Source organism: Tenrec ecaudatus, chromosome X, assembly GCF_050624435.1.
Source record: "Tenrec ecaudatus isolate mTenEca1 chromosome X, mTenEca1.hap1, whole genome shotgun sequence".
NCBI lineage: Eukaryota > Metazoa > Chordata > Mammalia > Afrosoricida > Tenrecidae > Tenrec > Tenrec ecaudatus.
In genome coordinates, this window is record NC_134548.1 from 3,488,629 (window position 1) to 3,513,796 (window position 25,168).

The following is a 25,168-nucleotide window of genomic DNA, read 5'->3' on the forward strand; positions in this document are numbered from 1 at the left end:
TAGAATGAAAGCAAACATTTAAAAGGGAAGCTTGAAAAGACAATGGAAAATATTTTACAGCAATGTGCAAGACCTAAGGTTAGAAATCCAAAAGGGAAGGATGCACTCATCCTAAATGAAAGTGAAAGAAAACAAGAGAAATTTCAAGATTTGATTTATAAGTAAATCATTAAATGGTGCAAGAAACATCAAAGAAGATGGCTAAGATACATAAAATCACTGTACCACAAAAATAAAAATTTATCCTTTACCTAGTATTTCCAGCCGGTGCACAGGAATAGGAATTAATGGAATTGAAGGAGGAAGTTCAAGCTGCACTCAAAGCATCAGGCAAAACACTGGCTCCAGGAGTGGGTAGAGCACCGAATGAAATGTTTCAACATGTTAATAAAGCTCTGAAAGTACATACTTGTCCCTGGAAGGAAGTTTGGGAGGCAGCAACCTGGCCAACTGACGGGAAGACATCCAATATTGTACACATCCCCAAGAAAGGTGACCCAACCGAATGCTCACACTGTACAACGATGTCATTGAGGGTACAAATATGTACAATGTTGCTGAAGATCATCCAACAATGGTCACAGCACTGCACTGACAGGGGAGCTGCCTCTGGATTCACAAGAGGGTGTGAAACTAGAGATACCATTGCGGGTGCCAAATGGACCTTGGGTCAAAATTGATAACACCAGAAAGATGTGTACAGGTGTCTCATTGACTATACAAAGGCATTCAACAGCGTGAACCCTAACAAATTTGGGTTATACTTGAAAAGGGGAATTTCTCAACCCTTTCTTGGGCTCAGGAAGTCATGCACACAGATCAAGGGCAAGCTGCTGGCTTGACATTCAGGAAAGGTGTGTGTCTGCGTTGTATCCCTTCACCCTATTTCTCAATATGCATGTTGGCAAATAACCAGAGAAGCAATATTATATGAGGAAGAGGCATCTGGATTGAAGAAAAGTTTATGAACAAGCTGACTTCCTCAGAGGGAGCAGGAGTGGAAATATTTGCTTATGAAGATCAAGGCCTGCGTCCTTCACTGCAGATTACAGCTCAGTGTCAAGAAGGCCCAAATCCTCACAGCTGCACCACACCCGTAGGTGACATCGTGATAAATGTAGATCAAAACTGAATTTGTGAATGACTTTGTCTTGCTTGGATCCACAATGAATGGCTTGGAAGCAGCGGCATGAGATGAATAGACTTAATGCATCAGGTGTATCTGCTACACAAGGTGTGGAGGAGCAAAGATGTGACACTGGGGAGTCAAGTGCACCTGACCCAGGCCATGCGTACATTAGAATCGTGTTGCTTGAAAGTACCACAGACTTCCAGGGGATAGACAAGTTTGTCTTCTTGCAAGAAGTCAGGCCACAGGGCTCCATAAGACGGGGATGGCAAGAATTCATGTTACGGATTTTGACAAGTTATCACGGGACTAATAATCGGAGATGGATAGCATGTTTGGCAAAGTAGAGGGCAGAGAAAGACGGGAAGGATAAGATGAATTGACATAGTGTGTGAACAATGGATCACATGAAGGAATAATTGTGTGAATAACAGAGGACGCGATGCTGCTTCCTTCTCTTATACACAGATCGCTGTGGGTCAGAACCGACTGAGGGCCACTAACAACATCAGTATGAGAATGCATTGTGTGCATAGTCACAGGAACAAATGTAATAATTATTCCAGTCGATGATTAACTCTTGTCTGGAAGCCAGAGAAACACGAGGAACTCATGTCTCCATATGAAGCCATGTTGTAGGAGCTTTACACAGGGAAGACATCTCTGGTTCTCCATGATTGGCTCGGAGGAGACACTGAGAAGACAAGTGCAGGATCTCCTTCCCACTACAGAGGTCAGACACACAGACAACACCCCGAATCCCACAGAGGGACGCCAAGACGATGACCACCAGCAAGTCCCTCACTGGCTTTGAGGCAAAAGTGACTCCAAAGACCAGGGTTTTCCTCCTCAGAGTTGGCACTTCGATCACTTGCTATCTGTCAGGATTCATGGCACAGACATGGATGCCCTTCCACAGGAAACATTTTGGGGAAAGATCTGGGCTAAACGTTTGTTGTTGTTTTGGTTTTGTTTAGAGAGGTCGAGTAGAAAGAATGGGTTGCATGCAGCCTAGATATCCTTAAAGAATCGCCCACCAGGGTGCTTTCTGTTGATCTTTCAAGAAGATGTCTTAGGGAACCTCATGGCAAATAGCTGAGAGGTAAAAGCTGAGAGGCAGAGCAGAGCTAGGACTCAGCCAGGAATGTGAAGTTGAGCAAGGTTTTATTGAGGGAGGGAAAGAACTCCCCCGAGGGAAGGGAGAGCAGAGAAAGGGGACAGGAACATCTTGAGCCACTGGGGCAAAATGTGAGAGTATCACACGCAGATGATATTGGAGGAAAAAACATTTGTGTCTTACTTAAATGTGACTGTTTTCAGCTCATAGGAAACTCAAAACCCTGCACAGTGCCGCCAATACCACAGGCAGCATGCCTGTAGGAGGGAAACCAAATATTTGCATCCCTGTGGTCTACAGCCCCTCAGACAATGACCGCATCAGGTTCAGTTACAATTTCAAGGGAGGAACCATGCTGGGGAGTTTAAAAGCACAAAGTAATCTATCTGACTCCCAAGGGAGGGTTTAAGTTCCTTGATTGCAGGGGAAACTCAGAGCTCTGGGAGTGCGGTTTGAAGGGTGTCTGGTATTGGATCTCCTGTCTAGAGAAATGCAGAGATTAAGGTTTCAGAAGAGACAAAGTTAAAGACTCTCTATTTGAACCAACCCACAGATCTTTGGAGTGAGAGAGTCGGCAAAACTAGATGAATACCCCCAAACCCTGATATTCCTGAGGGGATGCTCAGCTGCACTTCCAAAAGAACTGCCCATCATCTGGGGCCCCGGATGAAAAAGTTGTGAGCTGAGGCTTTTCCAGAATATGATCTCTGTGTGGGCCGGGTCCAGACTAGGCGGCCCCCTTCTCCTCTCCAGCTCCTCAGGAGGTTAGAACTTCAAGGCCCCCATTAATAGCCATTCTGGAGGATAAATGACCTATTCAAATACCCATCTTCTGCCCCAAGATTCCAAGAAGCGTATCTCTGCAGACCAAGATTGTACAATCCCTGTCCCAACACTCCAGAGAATGGGTTGGTAAAAAAAGACAGTTCCCCCCACTGCCTAACTCAAGATCCTGCAGCTGCAGGCAAAAAATCTCCCTTCTGAGAGAGGGACCAGATATAAAGCCAGTGCCAAACGACTGCAGTGTGCCGACAAGGAGTGGGGAGCCAGCGGAGGGGCCTGAGGGCTCAGCCCCCAAACCAGCTACATGGACAACTGCCTCTCACCCGAGAAGAATTTACTTGAGAGGACGGCACTGAAGCTCCAGTTAGGGGAAAGGGACATGTCAGATCAGCACAAAAGGGAGCAAAAGAAGGGAGAGGAAGAGAGTGGAGCACATCCTGGCCCATCAGGCCTGGAGGACAATATCCCCGCTCTGAACAGCCAATGGACAGACTGGACAATATGGATGATCCCACTAGGAGACACATTGTCCCTCGATGGCCCAGGGCCCTAAGGGGGACAACACTGGAGACTCAGGGCCAGGACTGGCCCAGACTGCGCCTGTGATACCGAGGCAACGCACTAAAAGCGTGCGACACAGCAACCATGGGAGCAGAGCAGGGAGCCCCCGAAGGAGTACAAAGGACAGACTCAGGGGCCAGAGTGTGGTACCCATTCGACCTGTCTGAAGGACACACCTAGAAATAAAAAAATCAGACCTTGATCTATTTACAGGTTTTTCTTTCTTTTAAACATTTTTTTCTTTTAATTAATTTATTCTTCTATGGGTAATTGGTTTCCCTTTTTATTGTCATAGCTGTGTTCTCACTCACTGCCTATCTTGCAATGACTTGATTTTTGGTGCATATTATTATCTGTACAGATCTATCTAGATAAGATGGATTGGACGAATAGTCTGGAGGAGAAAATGGGACCAATGGTTCCGGGGGCACATGGGAAAGGGGGATGATTGGGCAGGGAGGTGGTGCTGACCAACCAAGGGACAGGGGAGCAATAAGTGATCCAAAATCAGTAGCAAGGAGGGTGTAAGTGGCCTGGTACGGAGTCAGCAAGGGCAAGGTAACCGAGAGAAATTAATGAAACCCAAAGGAAGGCTGAGCATGATAGTGAGACAAGAGGAAAGTAAAAGGAAATTGAGGAAAGAACTAGGTGACAAAGGGTATTTATAGAGGTCCAAAGACTGGAATGTACATATATAAATATATTTATATGAGTGTGGGGAAACAGATCTATGTGCATATATTTAGATGTTTAGTATTAAGGCAGCAGATAGACATTGGGCCTCCACTCAAGCACTTACGTAAAGCAAGAACACTTTTTTCTAATAAATTGGCATTCCATGATGCACACCTTCCCAACATGATTGCTGAAGAAAAATGTGTGCATAAGCAAATGTGGTGAAAAAGCTGACAGTCCCTGGCTACCAAAAGATATAGTGTCTGAGGTCTTAATGGTTTGAAGATAAACAAGCAGCCATCTAGCTCAGAAGCAACAAAGCCCACATGGAAGAAACACACCAACCTGTGTGACCACGAGCTGTCAAAGGGATCAGGTATTAAGCATCAAGGAACATAAAATCATATCATTGAAACGGTGGGTGAGTGCAGAGTGGAGACTCAAAGCCCAAGGGTAGCCAATTGGACACCCCTTGCTGAGGGGCTGTGGGGAGATGAGCCAGGCAGGATGCAGGGTAGCAATGACGAAACATATAACTTTGCTCTAGTTCTTAAATACTTCATCCCCGCCCCTCCCCCCCGCGCCCCCTCCCCACTATCATGATCCCAATACTACCTTGAAAATCTGGCTAGACCAGAGGATGTACATTGGTACAGATAGCAACTGGAAACACAGGGAATCCAGGACAGATGACTCCTTCAGGACCAGTGGAGAGAGTGGTGATGCCTGGAGGGTGGAGAGAATGTGGGGTAGAAAGGGAGAACTGGCTACAGGAATCTACATATAGCCTCCTCCCTGGGGGAGGGACAGCAGAGAAGAGAGCAGGGGGAGATATCAGACAGTGTAATATATGACAAAATAATAATATACGAATGATGAAGGGTTGATGAGGTAGGGGGAGTGAGTAGGGAGGGGGGAAATGAGCAGCCGATGTTAAGGGCTCAAGTAGAAGGCAGATGTTTTAGGAATGATGATGGCAACAAATGTACATATGTTGTTGACAGAATGGATGTATGTATAGATTGTGATAAGAATTGTATGAGCCCCAATAAAATGATTTTTTAAAAAATCTCCCTTCTGGTTATCAGCATATATATACTTCCCTAGCTCAAGCCTCTGTATCTCCCAGCGCCTCACTGACAAGCTGCGATTTCCCTGACCCAACTCGTTGGGTCTCAGAACCACCCTGGAGCTCAAGATGCTCCTGTCCCTCTCTCTGCTCTCCCTTCCCTCCCGGGAGCACTTTCCCGACACTAATAAAGCCGCTCTTAACCTCACATTCTTTGCCTCAACTCTATCTCTGTTCTGTGTCTCGGTATTGACCTCTCAATCTTTTCCTAAGATTTTATGCATGATTAAAGTGAATTCACACCTACGTGTATAAAGACATTCTGCTCATCAAGGTTCACGGAAGTGATTATCAAATCTCTCCCCAGAGATTTAGGTCTGGAGTCCTAGTGATGTAGTGGCTGGTTACCCTTCTGGCTATTAACTTCAGGCTCAGCAACTGGTAACCAGCAGCTACTCCACAGGAGAAAGATGAGGCTTTCTACTCCAGTAAAGAACTACAATCTCAGAAGCCCTCCGCAGGCAGCTGTGCCTGCCCTATAGGATCACCATCAGTCAGAATTAACTAAATGGTGGTGAGTTCCATTTGGTTCTGAGATTAAGATCTACATACTTCAGCTTTCTGTAGCTAAGATAAATGGTATTGTAGTCCTGAAATTCGTTCCCCCAGCATCCTCTTCTGGTAGAGAGTAGGTTTGGCAATTTTGTAGATGGAAGAGTCACGTGTGTCCCTCACAACAGTTTGACAATGATCATAAATGTCTTTTTACAAACAAATGAAATCACCATTATGTGAGTAATACCCTTTTAACATTTTCTCAATTGCACTTCATGGCCACAGGAATGGGTCCAACGGTCCCCACATGGTTCTCCAGGTGCACACTGCAGACCTGTGGTGTCACGGATTCCAACTGTTTGTTGAAGGTTGACTCTGGGCCCTGTCGATTTGCTAGAGCCTTCTATTGGTTTTTTGACGTTCCTGTTGAGTTACTGACCATGTTCGATGCACAGGAACATATCACTTGCAAATACAGTTTAGTCTTTTGGGGATAAAACCAGCAATTTCCAAACCAACACTTTATCATCCTCATGTAACACTGGACAAGTTGTGGACCTTCATGGACACTTCTACTCTGTCCCTGTGAGTCGGAATTGGCTAGAAGGCAATGGTGTTGGGAGTTCTGGTTGGGATTGATGCCTCAGCTGTTGTTCCATCATTGATTACGCATGATCCTGTACTAGACGATCACAGATTCCCCTATTACTTCAAACATAAGAGTTTTATAATAGCAGAGAGGGAATCGGATTACAATGAGTAAAGTCTTGGATTTCTCTCTTGTCCACCATGAACCATTGGCCAAGTTGCTTTTGTTTTCCATCCTGTGATCAACATGATGCTCTCTTGAGATTTAGGAGACAGATATGAGCCAATACAGCCTCACTTCCACTCGGTAAATATTGCTTTACCATTCAGTCCCATTAGATGGCCAGTTCTCTGAATTATCTCTCCTTCACAAACCAACCTTGTCTCCCACGGGCCATCTGTTACACCAGAGACATACTTGCCTGGACAACTCTATTGAATGCGAACATCTACTGAGCCTTACTGTCAATCCCGTCTCTGCAAGGAAACACAACAACCCTGTACACAGCAAATAATTTTATTGAAGTAATTAATTATCTATGGACACCGCACAGAAAGGAGGGGATACTGGGAAAGGTGAGGTGGGGGAGGGAACATGTTTTCTAGGAGGAGAAGATGAGCTGCAGAGGAATGCCGAGGGAGCTCTTCCTACTGGTGATTCTGATTCCACGGAGAAGCTGTAGCCTGTGGCTGTCCATTCAGGCACTTTGTGTGGAGGACAAAAATCAGGGAAGGGTGTTGAGTGAGGCTGATCTTGAAAGACGCTCATGGGTAGTTGGGTGTCAAGAGTTGAGTATCTGTCAGAAGAGTTTGACACCTTCTCACATGGATTCTAATAAAGTCGTCTCTAAAACAGGTGAATGTCCACTTGGAATGAAAGCAAAGATATGGAGATGGTGGAAGCAGGGGTGTCATGATTCCAGAAGTCTTGTCCTTGGGATGAAACTAACTCGCTGACCTGAAACACCATGACCTGATACTACCTTTTTTACTTGTATTATTTTTTTTAAAGGAAACAAAATAAAAGCAGAGAGCCTGGTGGTACATGAGTAAGTTGTCTTCTGGGAACCAAAATGTCAGCCATTTGAACAAGGCAGCCCCTCTGCAAGGACAGATGGGGCACTTAGCTTCCCCCTCTGCAAGGACAGATGGGGCACTTAGCTTCTGTAAGCAGACAAAGAGGTGCTGAGTCACTTTTACTTATATTCCGGGGTCACCAAGTTTGGAATAGAATTCAGAGCAGTAAGTTATACACAGAAATTGGTGTAAAGTGGAGTCAGACATTTGACAACTCATTTCAAATCTGGAGATTGACACACACCAGAGGTGGTGAGGAAGATTGGGAGACTATTTATTCCCTAAAGTAGAGGGTGAAAAAAAAAGAGGCAGACCCTCTACCAGAAAGAATGACAAAGCAGCCGCAATTATGGGCTCAGACTAGTAAAAAAACTGCACATGGGACAGAACTTGGCAGTATTTCATTGAGCTGTCCATATGGGCACTGTGTTTCAGGGCCAACTTGAGAACATCTAAAACAATAACACGATTCAGGATTGAATCGATAGCAGGGAGACCATGAATCAGGAAATGTCATCTGGGTGCATACTTTTGGAGACTCAAGAATCAAGCAGTTACTGAAGAAGGATTACCAAACCCCAGACCATAACCTCTCTCATCCAATTGGTGCTGACTCCTCCAGGAACCTACAGGCCAGACTGGAGCCTCCACTGTGGGTCTCTGAGGCTGGAACTCTGTGGGAGCAGCAACCTCCCCCTCCTCCCATGGAGCAGGTCACGGTTGCCAAGTGCTAATCTTCTGCCTAGCAACCTGATCCTTACCCACCTCCGCACCTACAGCCCATGTGAAATCCCTGTGGGAGATCCTTACCTGGTTGGGAAGGGCAGCAATGAACACTTACCCTCAAAATGTCTGTGTTACAGGAAGGGTTCCTGGCAACGTTGGAAAATTCTTTGGACAATCGTCTGAGAAAAAGAACAAAAAAGACAAGAGGGAAAAAGATCAGCACCCGACACTGATAACACTAAGGATTCTGTGTAAACAATGGAGCTCATAACAAATGATTTAGAAAGAGAGGATGTAAGTGAGATTGATGTGTTACCTGCAATTATGCTGACCTGCCAGACAAATAGAAATGCATGGAAAAGTGTGGCTGTTACCTCGTTTGGTGACATGGACGAGGTTTTCCTCAGGGATCTGCTCTTCTCTGAGAACATCCAAGAAGTTGTCAAAGTCTTCCTGGGGCACAGAAGTGTTTCTTGCTGAAAATCAGCATATAGAGAGTGGGGAGTTTCCATGAGAACGTGTCACTATATAGATGAGGCGAGCTTTCAGAGGCTACAGTAGAACACATCCTTTGGTGTGTGCAAACAATCCCTGGACGATGTAAATGGTTAAGGTGCTATGTCTCATCTGGCTGCTGTGAGTGGGAATCGACCTCATGACAATGGCAGTGGATCTGCTTTTGGTTGTGTGTGAATGTTGGCTGGGGATGCCTTGGGAGCATGGCTTGACTCTCTGCTGCTGAAAGGTCGTGCATTCTGGAACGTCCTAAGGGTCGCAGCTCTACCTGGTCCTCACGAGGGGACCTAGGGCTGCAGTTGTCTCCATGGCAACTGGTACGCCTTTGGAACCAAGCGTGAAGCAAATGGGCAATCCACATGGATGTCAACAGGACGGTTGGTGCTGGAGTGCACCCAGGGGACGCTGGGACAAGTGTTTGGTGATCCACACCAAATACAATCCAATGAAAACACAGAGAAACACAGTGGTCCTCGAGGGCATACAGTGATCACCACAAGTTTGCATGGATACACAGGAACTCATGTTGCATCCTTAGGAATGAACGATCATGTGATACTGCACCCTGCTTGTTGGGATTAGAATCCATGATGAGGGAGAAGTTGATTCCTCCTTTGAGGGGTGGACCTGATACTTACCTAGAAGCCCAACTGTTTGCTAAATCCTCCTAATGCATCCATAGTTTCATAGAGCAGAATCAAAACTTCTTCTGTGACATGGACAAGTTGCACAGTTGTGTTTGGATGACCTGTGAGGAACATAAATAAGTAAACTAAAAATATATATCCCTATATTGCTTCTTACATTGCAAGGATGGAAGACTCAAAGTGACAATCCATATACAAGCCTAGGGGCAGTCCCACTGTGTGTCACAGAGTAGCTTTGACAAGTCAGAATCAACTTAGTGAAGCTGAAATACCAACACCACACTTAGGAAGGGAATGGAGAAATTAGTGGAAAAAATGAAATCGAAAGCTGAGGAAATTTTCCACCACCAACTTTTAAGAGTCACTTCATGTGACTTTTCAGGTAAGTATATCGGTGTCTGAGGAGCCAACATAGTGATGCTAAGTCAGCTTTGTTCTGCTAATGGCAAAGTTGGTGGTTCCAACCACTCATGCACTCCTTTTGAGAAGAATGAGGCCATCTGCTCTTAGAAAGGTTTACAAAGACTCAGACATCCTGTATAAGGTCACTATGAGTCAGCGATGACTGAATGGTAGCACCTTGGTTTTCTGGTGATGCACTTGTCTGTTTATACATAAACAGTAGATTTGAAGATTTGAGTGAGAGTATTTGAAAAAAATAAGGGTTACAGAGGGCAGAGGTAAACTTGATATGTAGGGCACCCAATTGGGCGCATCATTTCAGTTACTAGTTTGTTATTTCTATTTCACTGTGCTGTTACTCAATTTTCATCAAACATTAGACACTGAGGCATTGAGAATATTCTTCAGGAACAAGAAAACATTAAGCAAAAAACAAACAAAATGTGGACAAGGAATCTGGACCTAGACCTGATTGGTAACTGAGTATGTGAAGTGGAGAAAGGGCCATGGAGACTGGTATGGTTTCGTCCAGTCTTATTGGAATCAACTTATATCATAAATGATTGATTCCGATTGCTTTGAAAATCTACTTTGCTCATGACAAGATGACCTTGGTATCCACACTCTAGCTGGATCCACTAGGCTTTATTTTTTACGGTTGTTTTTATGACAGCTGGGCATACTTTAATATGTTTATGATGACAGTTTGTTTTCATTAGATGTTTTGTGAAAAAGGAAATCTTATAAATAGGAAAAAGGGGGAACCCTAAGTGCTCCCTGGCCTCAAGCTTATCGGTGTCAAAACTTTTGTAAACCAGATGAGGTTACGCTGCCTACTTAAAGGGCAAAAATAAAAGTAGTCACAGATAACAACTGTTATCTACGAAGTGTGTACTTCCATGTGGAGATGCTTGAATGATCGCAACCAGAGTTAATTTTCAAGTTTCTGGCCTCAATCATCTGTGCGTTCTTTTCCCGTAGCAAATCACCTCAGATGACGCGGCCAGTCCTCACGTTCTCATGATTGAGGTTCTGAGCTAATATTGCCAGCAACAGTACTACTGCAACCATCAGCCCTCTAGAACATTACCATTCCCCAGAGAATATGAAACAGCCCTCAACTTACTTTTTTTTTTTTTGTAGCAAATACTGGAAGTATTGGGCCATCATATTCCATGGCTTAGAGGTTTTACATTCAGGTGCATGGAAGCATCATCGGTTCCGCATTTCTGAAACTCCGGGTTAGAAAACAAAATTACATTGTAGCTTCTTAAAGTTCTTTAAAAGGAGAAAACATCATTTGAGGATAACACAGTCTTTGCATTAAAGGTGAACCTGAAGCCTGTTTGCTAAATTCACAGATCTGGGGATTGACAGGAACGGCAAGCTTTGACATACCATTTGTCACAGGTGCTGACATTTCTTAAGATGCTGCTGGCGCAAGAAGTGGCTACTGGGTGGGTGAGGACAGAAATCTTGTCTTCTACATGCATAGTTGTCATGAGGGTGCATCACCCAACTATGAAAGAGGATTTGCATTTCACAATAGGCAAAACAACTTAGCTTTTACTAGTCGGTCAGCTCTGTTGGACGTAGTCAAGTCACTGGCTCATGCAGCCAGTAAATGAAAACAAAGGGCCTAAGTGGGAAGGAAGAAAACAGCCAATTTCCCTAAGGAGGGGGAACAAAATCTTATTTAGTGTATAGTTGGAGTTGAGTTTGTATTTGCGTGGTCAACAGAGGAGGGACATTTTCATTATGGCTTTAGGTTGGAAGCGCTTCGTAGCCCATTGCCCACTTCGCCCCTGAAATCAAAACCCCAGTAGCCGAGATAGAGCCAGGTTACAACCCAGCCTCCTGCCCTACCCTGCTCCCACCTTCCACCCTGCAGGTGGCTGCAGTGCAATCCCTGAGCTTCCAAAGACTCCCGAGGAAGCAGCTACTGCCCATTCCAGGGGATCCAGGCCGGGCAGGGGGCAGTAGGAAAGCCCCTGTGGGGGGTCCACGCAGCCTGGTCCAGATCGGGTCGCGCACGTCTCCGGGGCACCGCTCCCAGGTAAAGGCTGCACGGGAAGACCTGGGGGTACGGAGCGGGTTCCCCTTCGAACCACAGTCATCAGCTTGCAACCTCTCGGGCAGGTCAGAAGCCAGCCAAGCCAAGGCCTGCAGGGCCCAACACGCTGGAGCAGCAGGAAGGGGGCACTTCCGGGTCACCGGGGTCGTGGGGGCGGGACTTCCGGAAAGCGGAAGTGAACATACGGGGCCGGCGGGCGACGGTGGCGTCAGCGGGGCCGTGTTCGGGCCTCAGCGCGGGCCCGGCGGTCCCGTGGGTCCGGTTCTCCGGGACCCCCGACGACGTCGCAGCCGGTAACGGGTCGTCTCCGGGGTCGGGGCCGGGGCGGCGCGTCGGGAGGGCGGCGGGTCCAGCGCGGCGTGAGGAGGCCGGGCCGCCGGCCGCAGGGTGCTCGGCGGGGCGCGAGCGCAGCCCCCGCGGCCTCCCGGCGCCCCGCTCCCCGCCTGCAGCCGCGCGGCCCACCTGCTGCTCCGGCGGACGGACGGGCGCCCCGCCGCGCCTTTTCCCTCAGAGCGCCCTCAGAGGCCCCGCAGGCCCGGGGTCGCGCGGCGGGAGGAGGAGCCGCTTTGGCGCATGCGCGCGCCGAGGCAGCAGCCGTGCGTCCTTTGGACGTGCACGTGGGGAGCGCGGCAGGGACGCGGCAGGGGGGAGCTGGCCTCGGTGCTGACCTGAGTTCGCAGGGGCTCCTGTAGTCCGCGAGGCACGTCCAAGGTGCACCCCTGCAGGTGAGGCGCACCTGTGGGCGATCCTCCGAATCTAGGAGATCCCTTTGTCTCTGCTGTTCTGCAGCGGGCGGGGCAATGCAACCCTGCTTCCCTTAGACCTAGGATTCCTTGTTGTCCAAGGCTGCCTGCAGCCTGGGCGAGACGGGAATCCCCCCAACAACCAGCCTGTCGGTTTAGCGTCCTCCACGGCTCCCTTCAGGTTGTTGTTAAGGAGCTCAGGACCTTGCCCTCTGCCCCGGGATGACCTGAAGCCGTCGTTCTGAGCGTTTGTTTTCAGTTTCTCCTCAGACTATTCAAAGTTGCAATGACCACTTCATGTAATATCACTTATCTCCTTGCATAACACATTAACACGCTGGGAAAATACTGGGGAATTCCAGGCTTGACCTGTGATGCTTAGCAGAAGCAGAGTTCAGATCTACAGTCTTTGTCTGAAGCTGTGGCCATCAATCCAATCTCAACCCGCCCATTGCCAACAGAAACACCATAGTACTTACCAACAAGAACAAACTCATTGGCTACTTTTTTCTGTGCCTATGAATAATGGGGAAGGCATTTCCCTTTAAACAAAGAACGGGAAACATGCTCAGTTGATTTAGTAAATGTAATAACACCATTCAGTACATTACCTGGATGACTAGGATTTCATGCCTGGCCTTTCATGCATCAACAATGTCTGCATTGCCCACTTGTCTACAAAACAGCATCTGTATACTTTCTTGGAGTTACAAAGATCTTCCGTTTGGAATAAAAAGCAACTGGTGAAATGCAGTAAGACCGAGTGAAATCAAACAAGATGTGAGTCTGCGGGCCTGTTCCATTATGTGACAACTGTAGAACCACTGAGTCACACCATCAGCATGGTCACCAGTGACTCCATGGATCAACACAGAGCACCACCTTCCTCTGTGGGCTGTAGACACTTCTGCATGTTCAGTAGGATGGTATTTACAGGCAGACAGTTGTCACAACTGAAGTGTGAACCAATTCTGATCATCGGAGAGAAAATTGAACCTGACTGAAAGCAAGTGTCCACATGTACAGAGGAGTTAAAAATAGTAGGAACCTTACGTTCTCATCACGACAAGGCAATGATACCCTGTCCATCATTTTTACTAATTTAAGCAAAAGGAATGGCTCTCGACACACGGCTATTGTATTGGAATGTTTTTGACTGTGTCCGTCTGTCTACCACAGATACAGAGAAAGAGAAGGACAAAGTTCTGCAGTCAAATACAAATTTCACAAGTTAATTTCAAATTGACAACTTGGGTCGTTATATATCCCCAGCACAAGTCCAAATCTTTTTCAGTAGATCTATTTCTCTATGTTAGACTTAAGAGCTCAACTTTTCTGACTTACACAATCAATTTTCAGAAATTGTCTTTTATTGGGTGTTTGTTTGCATTCTCTGCCCCAGTCTTCACAGAAGTAACATGATCAGGAAGGAGAGAATGTACCCAATCGCCACCTTCTGTGGAGAACTGTTCTGGGGCCTGGAGGTGCTGAGTTCAAATCAAATCACCCACAGACAATCGTCTACAAGATAAATGCTACCTCCTCCATTTTGAGAACTTTGATCTTCTGCTGCCATCACCCTACTTCCTGTATACAGTTCCCTGGAACCTCACCTTCCACTCCCCCCCCATGCATTTGAACACAAATATTAAGTATGTATTTTTTTTAAATAGACCTAAGTATTTTAGAACAGAATCCTTCTTTTCCCTCTTCTTAACTCCTATCTTCCAAATTCATTTCCTCCTCCAAAGGCCTTCCATACCTATAGAAGCCCAGGTATAATCCACCCAAATTCCAACATCTGTTTATGGATCTGAACTAGGAATCCAAAGAAGTGAAAAATATTTTCCCTCTTTCATTATTGACTTGAGTTCTTACCAAAGGTGAGCAAAAGAACAGTCATGTTACCAATAATCCTTGAGGCAATGAAACCTTTTCTACCTCATGGGAGTGAGACTTTATTATCATGTAGGCTATGTTATATCCAAGGTGGAATTCCCGCTGCTAAATGGGTCAAAGCCTTAAGTTGCTTCCTTGTAGGTATGACTTTGTCTTTTGTAACTTAATGCATATATAACAGCATTCCATAATTCAGTCAATCCAAGCAGAATTGTACAGTTGCTCCTTCAGTTTCCACCCATTCTTTCTATATATGCACTCCGTGACTGCCTCTCCCCTTCTCCTGAGCATTGTAACTCCCTCCTCCTCAAACTAATATTCTACTTCTCTCTGTGTAGGTACATCAATCCTGGGTTTCATATGCAAAAGGAAAAAAAATGTAACACAACTTCAATAACATAACACTTCTGAGATATACCCTAATTTGAAAGGAAAAAAAAAGATAAGAATACAAACCAAAGATACCAAAAATTTTAGAAACAAAATTGATGTAGCATGCATCAAGGGTGTGGGGGAAGGAAATCTGAGAAAATTTTAACTGTTCAAGTCAGATCTATGCCTATAGTCAGCTATGCTCATCCCTCCAAAGCGCTCTCTTTAGTAACCCCTTTCCTCCAATCCGTCAGTTGTCAATAGAAGGGATTTGTCCACAAACGACTTTCCTATGTAGTTCCCCAAGTGGATGTTGGACTCACACTGTCATCCCTAGCTTTCTGCACACCAGATTCTGATCATCAGAGGAAGCTGAGAACCTACATAAACCTCACCCTATGACTTCAGCTTTCTGTGTGATGGGATTCTGTATTTTAAGGGTGGCCCATATGGCCACTGTTTGCTGAGAGCTGTCAGTGACCTGTCATGTCTCTATTGACCTTGGATCTAGGTGACTGACTACACCTACTGGCCTGTGACCCTCCTACAGTCCACATCACATTTCTGCATCCACACCCTGCAGCTACTTACAGGTGAAGGGGGCCCTGGTTTGCCTCTCATTGTTGGTCTGAGTGAGTTGGACTGGGCTGGGATGCGTTCTGTGGGTGTGAGATTGCTTGTTGATCTCAAGCTCTGTCTCATAGACATGTGAGTGCCACTGGATTTATTTCTCTAGGCCACCTGTGCAACCGCGATGTCCCACCCAACTCCCTACCCACGCATACAGCAACAGATTCAAAGTAGCCAGGAGTGCTTCTACAGAGAGGTTATGTTGTATTTTTATGCTCTGCTCACACCTTTGAAATCCCGTCTCAGGTTCCCTGGTGTTTAGAACGTGACCGTTGAAGGATTGTATTGGTAACTTAAAGACTTGAGGGCACTGTTCATGTGTCTCCCTACGGTATTCAGTGAGTTGATTCCAAGGGAGGCTTTTGACTCTGTCCTCTAAGACTTTGGCTCCTAAATCTCCACCTCTACAGAATGTTTGAAGTCCACCACCCAGAGTCCTGAGATTTCTCTGCAACCAAAGAAGGTAGATTCTTCCTTGGTAACCAGATTGCTGTGTTCATTTTCATTCCATGAAATGTTTACTTACTTGACATAATATGCAAAACTTATGAGTCCACTGTGTGGGAAAAACTCACCATCATGCATTTTACCATCGAATTTACCACCTTCCATTTTGTTGTTTGGATTGGTAGAGGCGGCGTATACGCGATCATAATTTCCTCAGATCTACAAGTAATATATCGGTAGGAAATGTTGGCCCAGGTATCACTATTTCTCGAACATCATCTACATCTACAACAATGTGACCCATGGCTTGCATTAGAGAAAATACTGAATTTGTTGAATATAGAAGCTTATGAAAACAATAACAAACACAATACGAAGGGAAGAAACAAAAGTGAGAAATTCCTGTAACAGTTTGCACTGTTTCATCACATACTATGTTCAGTTCACATCCACTGTGTTATTTTATGTGAAGTACTGAGGGAGAATGTAGACACACATCATGCTCCTGATGGTGTCCATGTTTCAGTATGCCTCTGAATCCAGACAGACTCTGCCCAGAAGAAGTCACCCCACGAGAAAATCCCAGTTAATTACTGCTGAAATCAGCAAGGCAAAACCTATGCAGCATAATTCCTGCAGAACAAGACATATAGGTGCCATGCATCCTCATTCTCTCATGAGGATTGGTCGTAGAAACTTATCGATATCCAATAAATCGAAGGAGAAATCTATCCAAGTTGCCTCCTTCTGAAAAGCATCCATGCAATCCCTATGGGGTTTATTTCCTGCAGAGCAAGGCATAAAGGTGTCATGCATGAGCTATCTCTTGTGGGCATTGTTCTTAGGAACTTAGCAATACCCAATAAATCGAAGGATTGTCCTTTGGGGAGTTACAGGTGAAGATCCAGGGGCACAAATTTTGAAACCCCAACACAGTCCCTCAAAGCAACATGCACATGCATAAAAGAAGAATCCCTTGTGCTAGGCTGTCCTCATTACCATTGAGAGTTGTTCTTCAGGCAGAGAGTGCAGGCCAGCACAGGTGAGGGTGAGTCCCAACATCAGGAGAAGAATCTTCATCTTGCCTGTGTTGGTCACTTGTCCTTTTGAGGAGCCAGTGGAAGGTAACCTGCTGTAGAGGTTCTGTATTCCTGCCTCCTTTTATGCCTCCTGTGTTTCCATGTGGCTGTTCATCATGGGGTTCCAGAAGACATCTTGAAACAGCAACAGTAAACATCCTGATTGGCAATTCTTTAAGGTCATTTAGATTGTGTGTAAATCATTCCCCTTTACCTCTCAAAAACAAACCAAAAAAACCTTGTAGCCCCAGCTCTTTTTTTCAAAGTGTCCTGTGGAAGGGCATCCATGTCTATGCCATTTATCTTGAGAGATATCAAGTGACGGAAGTGCCAACTCTGAGGAGGAAAACCCTGGTCTTTGGGGTCACTTTTTCCTCAAAGCCAATGAGGGACTTGCTGGTGGTCATCGTCTTGGCGTCCCTCTGTTGTATCTGGGGTGTTGTCTTGGTGGGTCTGACCTCTGTGGTGGGAAGGAGATCCTGCACTTGTCACTGTCTTCTCAGTGTGCTCCTCAGCCATTCATGGAGAACCAGAGATGTCTTCTCGGTGTAAACCTCCTCCAACATGGCTTCATATAGAGACATGAGTCCCCTGTGTTAGTCTTTCTTCCAAAAAGAGAAGTAATCGGCCACTAGAATAAGTTAATTAACTTTGGTCCTTCTACCATGGCCCACAATCCATTTTCATGCCGATGTTGTTAGTGGCCCTCATTCGGTTCTGACCCACACCGATCTGTGCATAATAGCAGGGAGCAGCATGGGGTCCTGTGCTATTCACACAATTAGTCCTTCGTGTTATCCATTGTTCACATACTATGTCAATCCATCTTATCGAGGGCCTTCCCGGCTTTCTCTGCCCTCTACTTTACCAAACATGTTATCCCTCTCCAAGGATTAGTCTCTTGTGTTAACATATCAAAGTCCGTAACAAGAATAGTTGCCATCCTTGTCTTATGGAGCCCTGTGGCCTGACTTCTTGCAAGAAGACAAACTTGTCTATCCCCTGGAAGTCTGTGGTACTTTCAAGCAACACGATTCTAATGTACCCATGGCCTGGGTCCGGTGCACTTGACTCTCCAGTGTCACATCTTTGCTCCTCCACACCTTGTGTAGCAGATACACCTGATGCATTAAGTCTATTCATCTCTTGCCGCTACTTCCAAGCCATTCATTTTGGATCCAAGCAAGACAGTCATTCACAAATTCAGTTTTGATCTACATTTATCGGGATGTCACCTCCAGGTGCAGCTGTGGGGATTTGGGCCTTCTTGACACTGAGCTGTAATCTGCAGTGAAGGACGCAGGCCTTGATCTTCATAAGTAAATATTTCCACTCCTGCTCCCTCTGAGCAAGTCAGCTTGTTCATAAACTTTTCTTCAATCCAGATGCCTCATCCTCATATAATATTGCTTCTCTGGTTATTTGCCAACATGCATATTGAGAAATAGGCTGAAGGGATACAACGCAGACACACATCTTTCCTGAATGTCAAGCCAGCAGCTTGCCCTTGATCTGTGTGCATGACTTCCTGAGCCCAAGAAAGGGTTGAGAAATTCCCGTTTTCAAGTATACCCCAAATTTGTTAGGGTTCACGCTGTTGAATGCCTTTGCATAGTCAATGAGACACCTGTAGACATCTTTCTGATGTTGTCAACTTTGACACAAGGTCCCTCGGCACCAGCAATGGTATCTCTAGTTTGATACCCTCTTGTGAATCCAGAGGCAGCTCCCCTGTCAGTGCAGTTGTGCGACCATTGTTGGATGATCTTCAGCAACATTGTACATCTTTGTACTGTCAATGACATCGTACAGTGTGAGCATTCAGTTGGGTCACCTTTCTCGGGGATGTGTACAATATTGCATGTCTTCCCGTCAGTTGGCCAGGTTGCTGCCTCCCAAATTTCCTTCCAGAGACAAGTATGTACTTTCAGAGCTTTATTAACATGTTGAAACATTTCAGTCGGTGCTCTGCCCACTCCTGGAGCCAGTGTTTTGCCTGATGCTTTCAGGGTAGCTTGAACTTACTCCTTCAATTCCATTAATTCCTATTCCTGCGCACCCGCTGGAAATACTAGGTAAAGGATAAGTTTTTATTTTTGTGGTACAGTGATTTTATGTATCTTAGCCATCTTCTTTGATGTTTCTTGCACCATTTAATGATTTACTTATAAATCAAATCTTGAAATTTCTCTTGTTTTCTTTCACTTTCATTTAGGATGAGTGCATCCTTCCCTTTTGGTTTTCTAGCCTTAGATCTTGCACATTGTTGTAAAATATTTTCCATTGTCTTTTCAAGCTTCTCTTTTAAATGTTCGTTTTCATTGTATGACGTCATCATTTCCTCCATCTGCGTGGCTAATGCATTCTTAAAATCAACTTTTAGAGTCTCTTCTGACCTGCCCCCTGGTATTTTCTTCCTTGTGTATTTTAATTTCCTTTCTCTTTATTCGCGCATGAGGTTTTTGATGTCCTTCCATGGCTCAGCAGGCATGATGGCATTTTCTTCCAGTGCAGTAAATCTCTTCTTGGTTCGTTCTTGATATTCAAGGTGGGACAGACTTAAGGTTGCTTTATGGCTCTCCTAGATATGTTTAAATTCTCTTCAGTTTCAACCTGAACTTGCATATGAGTCATTGGTGGTCATGTCTACTGGCAGATTCTGGCCAGGTTTCAGCTGCTGATGCTGAGATTCTGCGTTGTCTCTTCGCATAGTGTGGTTTGTGTGCATTCCATCAAGAGAACTCCATGTGTATATTGTTCATTCCTGTGGTTAAAAGAAGGTATTTGTGATGAACAAGCCATCACACTTCCAAAATTCTATTATGCGATCCTCGGTTTAGCTCCTAACACCTTGTTCATATTCCCCAACTACTGTTCCTTCTTCTTTGTTTTGAATGTTTGCATTCCAGTCAGTTAAAATTATCGATGCATTTTGATTGCAGGTTTGGTCAATTTGTGTTTGAGGATGTTGAGGGAGTTCTTCAACTTCTTCAGGAGCCGCCTTTGAGGTTGGTGTATAAATTAGAGCAATAGTTGCCTTGATTAGATTTCCCTGATGGTGGGCAATTATAATCCTATCACAGACAGCATTGTATTTAAAGATTCCTTTAGAAATGACTTTGGCACTTTTGTACTTAATTTAAGGCATATAAATTGCTTGATTTTCCCTTTTTTTTTTTTTCTCAGTAGTTTTGGGGAAAGTAACCTCAATTTCCTTCTGCCTCAGGCTGCAGGAGAAACTCAGGCATTTCTGCACTCAACCTGATCTCTATTACACTTGACACCGTCACAAGGAATTTAGGATCTTGTTCGCGTCAGAAATGGCAAATAAATAGAACAGGTTTTATAATGAGCATAAGAAACCATTGATTCCCCAAACTTTGTGACACAGAGTGGTTTTCCCCCTTAAGACCGGAAACAGTTATTCATTCCTATCTTTCTCTGGGCTTCACCCAGGTCATGTTAATTTCAGTGTCTCATACGAAGTGTCATGGAATCAGTGCTGACTCGTAGCGACCTATATCAGACTGGGAGGAACTACCCGCTGTGTGTTTCCAAGGCTGTAACTGTGGAAGCAAAAAATCCTGCCTTTCTCTTGACGAGCAGTTGGAGATTTGAAACGGTGGCCCTTTCTCTTTGCAGGGGAATGTAAAACCATCCTGCTACTAGGGTTACTAAGTGCCTCAAGTGCCTTTAAAAGTTGTACATTGAATAAAGACCAAAGGAAAACTGATACATTTCAAGCGTGGACTGTCAAAGAATACTGCAGTAACACTGATTGCTAAAAGGACACAGATCTGTATTGGAAGTACGGCCAGAGTGCACTTCAGATGCAAGGATGGTGAGATTTTGTCTTAAAAAATGTGGCATTTACATACTCTCTTCTCAACTTTCCTAGGGGTGGAGTCTAGCTTGTCAATCTGTCCATAGCCACTGAGACCACCATGTGGGCATATCCTTCTCAGAATGCTGGGAATTCCTAAATGCCCCCCTGGATGCAGAGATGCCCTCTCAGCTTTGTCTCCCTGTGAGACATTCTTGTTGACAAGCCACATGGAGCTATGCTAATGGCAGCCAGAGCCTTGGAGCTGGGGAGCCACATGGAGGCCCACGCCCGTGCTAAGGTGCTTCCCCTGCCTCCGGGTCCACAAGACTTTCTACATATCGGCCTATGATCTTCCTATGCTCAGAGTGACTGCATGTTTTGAATGTGCCTGAAGAAGAATTTACAGGATATCAGAAATAAGAGCTACTATCAGACTTACGAATTTAATGTGGACTGGACTAGGATTTTTAAAAAATATACAATTACCCTTTTATATAGAGAGATCTCTCTTATACACATATGAGTGCCTCTGGATTTGTTTCTCTGGTGTACCCAGAGTAACACACATACTTTGGACATGTTGTCATGAGAAACCAGGCCCTGGAATACGGCCTCAGGCATGGTAAAGTAGAGGGGCTGTGAAGGAGAGGAAGACCTGGAAGAAGATGGATTGTCACTGGCTGTAACACTGGGCTCCCGCACAGGAATGATGGCGAGGAGTAGGAGGAGGGCCCATGACTTGTTCTAGGATGCAGGGAGATGCCGTAGGGTGTAACCTCCTCAAAGCCATGTCCCATGAACAGTAGCTTGTTTCTCTGGTGGTTATCAAACCTTCCCTGAATGTCATACTCCCGTGTTCATCTAAATGGAGGATGCTTTAGATCTGACTTTTCCTTTTCTTTCTAAACCACTTCATTGGAAGTGAATATAGATACCATATTCCACAGTTAAACCGCATCAGACAGTCTTGCACAATTGCTACAACATTGTTTGTCTTCTGGAACTCCTGGATTTCAGCTTCCGTCCTACCCCACTCCACCCAACTGTCCAGGAACTCCTAGAAACCCTTACCCTATTTGCTGTCCCCATAGTCCACCAATGCTGGGCATCATATACAGAACAACAGACAAACACGTACACCAATTCAAGAGGGTCACTCCAAAGGACCAAACACATCTTTGATAAACCTCAACAGGAACAAAGAAATACAGAAAATGATGAAAATTACAACAGACTCATTGGCTATCAGGGGTGGATTCAACTGACAGGGTTTTAACCAAGTCAGGTTTATCACGTTGATCACTATTTGATCCCTCCGATGCACTTTTTTTTGCAAGTAGGTTTTTCCCACCCCTCTATTTTGGATTGTGTTAGTGTTGGTATACTATAGAAACAAAGCCATGCACACACATGTATAAGAAAGTGATTTATATACAAGAACAATTGAATATTAAAAAAACATCCCAGACCAGTCCAGGTAAAGTCCATAAGTCCGATATTAACCCATATGTCTGATACCAATCTATAAAGTCCTTTTCTGATTCAAGAAATACATGAAATGAAGCCAAATGCAGGAGAGTCACAAGCAAGTGGGTAGAATGTCTTTGGTTCCAGTAGTGTTATAAGCATCTCAACGCTGGCAGGGGTGTCTCTATGGCTTCTCTGGCTTCAGAGTTCTGGTTCCCTCCATGTGGCTTGTTTTCTGCAATGTCTCCCAGGGCGTGGCAGAGAGAGAAAAATGTCTTCCACCTCCAAAGAGGAAGAACCAGCTTTCCCAGAAATCTCTGGAGAAGCTCATGCCCATAGAGAAGTCTCCTTGCTATCTCCAGATGAATACCCTACACTCCACCCCTACACTATTAATCCTTAAATTGACACCACATTAGGTGACAACCACATGGATCATAGGAAATCACCGCAGGTTCATCTTAATGGCATTACCCACCCCTTCTTGACGTACAACATCCCTTAACATAACCAAGAAAATATTTTTTTTCTGTCTTGGAAGGGGTTCTTACACTTATGGCTTCCAAGATCTAACTAAAGCTTCATTGTGTTATATTTTAAGTTTTTAATCAACTGCCGGCTATTCCATCTCTATGAATATGTCTCTTAATTCTTGAGAATATATATGCAGCAAAGAGATTGAGAGTGCTTTCATTTATTTGCCTTCTTTTCTCATTGTTCTTGGGAATGTACCCAGCAGACCATATGCCAATGTCACAGTGTCTGAATGAACCCCTGAGGGACAGTGATGATGGTCTTCAAGTTGTGGGGACATTCCCACTGTCCTCCCCTGAGCTGTTCCTCCGCATTTACACATCCTCCCAGCTTCCTCAATTCCTGGTCTCCTCCTCCTAGTTCACTGTGGCCAATGTTACTTCAAAATCGTTCATCCTACACCGGGAGGCTCTTGAAATATTTATGTAACTAAAATAATAAGAAACCAAACCAAGCATTCACTGCAGAGAGCAAAGTAATTTTTCAGTCCTACATATTTGGCGACTTGGAAGACAGTCCTCACTACAGAACAGCACTTTGGTCCCTCTGCTTAGAATTTCCCTTCTTCATCCCGACCTCTGCTTTTGCTGAAATGCTTGACCGTCTAGTTTGCAGCATTGGTCATTTGTTCTCTGGATGTTTGGAACAGAGTGGCTTGGTGTCCTTGGCTAACCCTTTAATTTACACTATGCACAGCAAAACAATGCAAATAATTTAAAAAGCTATATAGCTCCCTAGTTCCACAAGTTGATTGCAGAAGAGAAAACCATGTGAGACATACATCTGCAAATTAAAAAGGGACAAACTCATGTATCTAGTCAATTCTGAGTCATCTTAGCCACGTACAACAGCAGAACTGTACCTTTGTGTTACTGAGTGTGTCAATCTTTTTGCAAGAAGAAAATCAATGGGGTTCCTCATTCATAGGTAGCACCTAAAGCCAAACAGAATCAGCAATCAAAGGATATCAAATACATGCAACTAAAACTTTCTCCCTGGAGAGTTTTCCTCAATGGTTAGGGACATGTAGACCTGCTTGACAGAAAACTAGGAAAGAACACCTTGAAGACAGCAAACACACTTAAACTGCAAGGAAGCTCATTTCCTGGTATTGAGTTGAACTGAAGAAAATACTTTCAGAAATGTATGGAGGGAAGTTTCAGGGAGCTGAGAGATGCATCCAAGGAGGCAGACAGGAAGGACCATATGCATTTGTATCCTTAATGTTGAGTGACTGGAGAGTAGAACTGTGCCCCACTGAGTTTTCTTGGGTGCAATCTTGGCAGTAGATGCGACGGTGTGGGATTCCCTGGAGCCTAGAACCATGAGTCAACATGATTGCCAATGAATTACACTCATCCGCCTATTAAATCATACACTGCAAACATTCACATTTCCTTTGCGACAGATATCTTCAGGGCGTTCACCTGGAGGAGAATAAACATATCGGGACATGAAAAATGTCAGGAAAGACCATCTGGTCTCCCAGGTTGTCTACACATCAATCTTTAGACAGGAGATGACTTCAGGACTTTGTTTTTTTTTCTTCTCTCCTTGCTTCCCCTCCTTCCTCCTCCTCCTCCTCCTCCTCTTTTCCTTCCTCCTACTCTTCCCCTCCTACTACACCTCTCTTTATCTCTCTCTTAGAATGTGGAGAGACCTCCCTGGCTATGGTGATTCTTCATGGAGGCATACCAGACAAGGACCTTGTTATCTCCTTTTTAACCATATTGTTATCAGGTGCCCATGGGTCATTCTTGACACCTAGGGACCTGGGGCACAACAGAAGGAAACACTTCCCTGTCCTGCGCTATCTCACAGTTCTTATTTCTCAGCCATTGTTGCAGCCACTGTGCCATTCCATCTCAGTGATGGCATTCCTTCTTTCTCGCTTCCCCTCCACTTTACCCAGCTTGCTGTCCTTCTCCAGGGACTGGTCTCTCCTGATCACATGTCCACAAGGTCTCACCTACCAATTACTGGAGCCTGTTGTTTGGCTAATGCTTTCAGTGCAGCTTCAACTTGCTCCTTAAAGTCCATCGGTTCCTAGGTCTACGTTCCCTTTGATAAAAGATGCATTTTGGGGGTGGGGGTGCAGTAACGATGTATTCTAAACATCTTTATTGTTTCCTGCACCATTTAATATTCTGCATATAGAATTTGTCAATATTGCAAATCAGTTCTTGAACTTTTTCTCAGTTCTTTCACTTTCATTTATGCTGAGCGTTTTCTTCCCTTTGGTTTTGATCTTA

The 25,168-nt window shown here is 45.0% G+C and overlaps 1 protein-coding gene and 1 long non-coding RNA gene across 2 annotated transcripts in view; one reads left to right on the forward strand and one right to left on the reverse strand.

Annotated features, from left to right (window-relative positions):
• LOC142434483 (allergen Bos d 2-like) overlaps positions 1-9,544 on the reverse strand; it is a 30,836-nt gene extending 21,292 nt beyond the window's left edge. The window contains exons 1-4 of the mRNA XM_075539191.1: positions 9,435-9,544; positions 8,655-8,756; positions 8,396-8,459; positions 4,881-4,991 (exon numbers count right to left, since the gene is read on the reverse strand). Of these exons, the coding sequence (XP_075395306.1) occupies positions 4,881-4,913 (33 nt within the window). The 5' untranslated portion in view covers positions 4,914-4,991; positions 8,396-8,459; positions 8,655-8,756; positions 9,435-9,544. The remainder of the gene's footprint in view (positions 1-4,880; positions 4,992-8,395; positions 8,460-8,654; positions 8,757-9,434) is intronic.
• Positions 9,545-12,121: 2,577 nt separating this feature from the next.
• LOC142434257 (uncharacterized) overlaps positions 12,122-25,168 on the forward strand; it is a 29,765-nt gene continuing 16,718 nt past the window's right edge. Inside the window, exon 1 of the long non-coding RNA XR_012781136.1 lies at positions 12,122-12,212. This is a non-coding gene — a long non-coding RNA (uncharacterized LOC142434257). The remainder of the gene's footprint in view (positions 12,213-25,168) is intronic.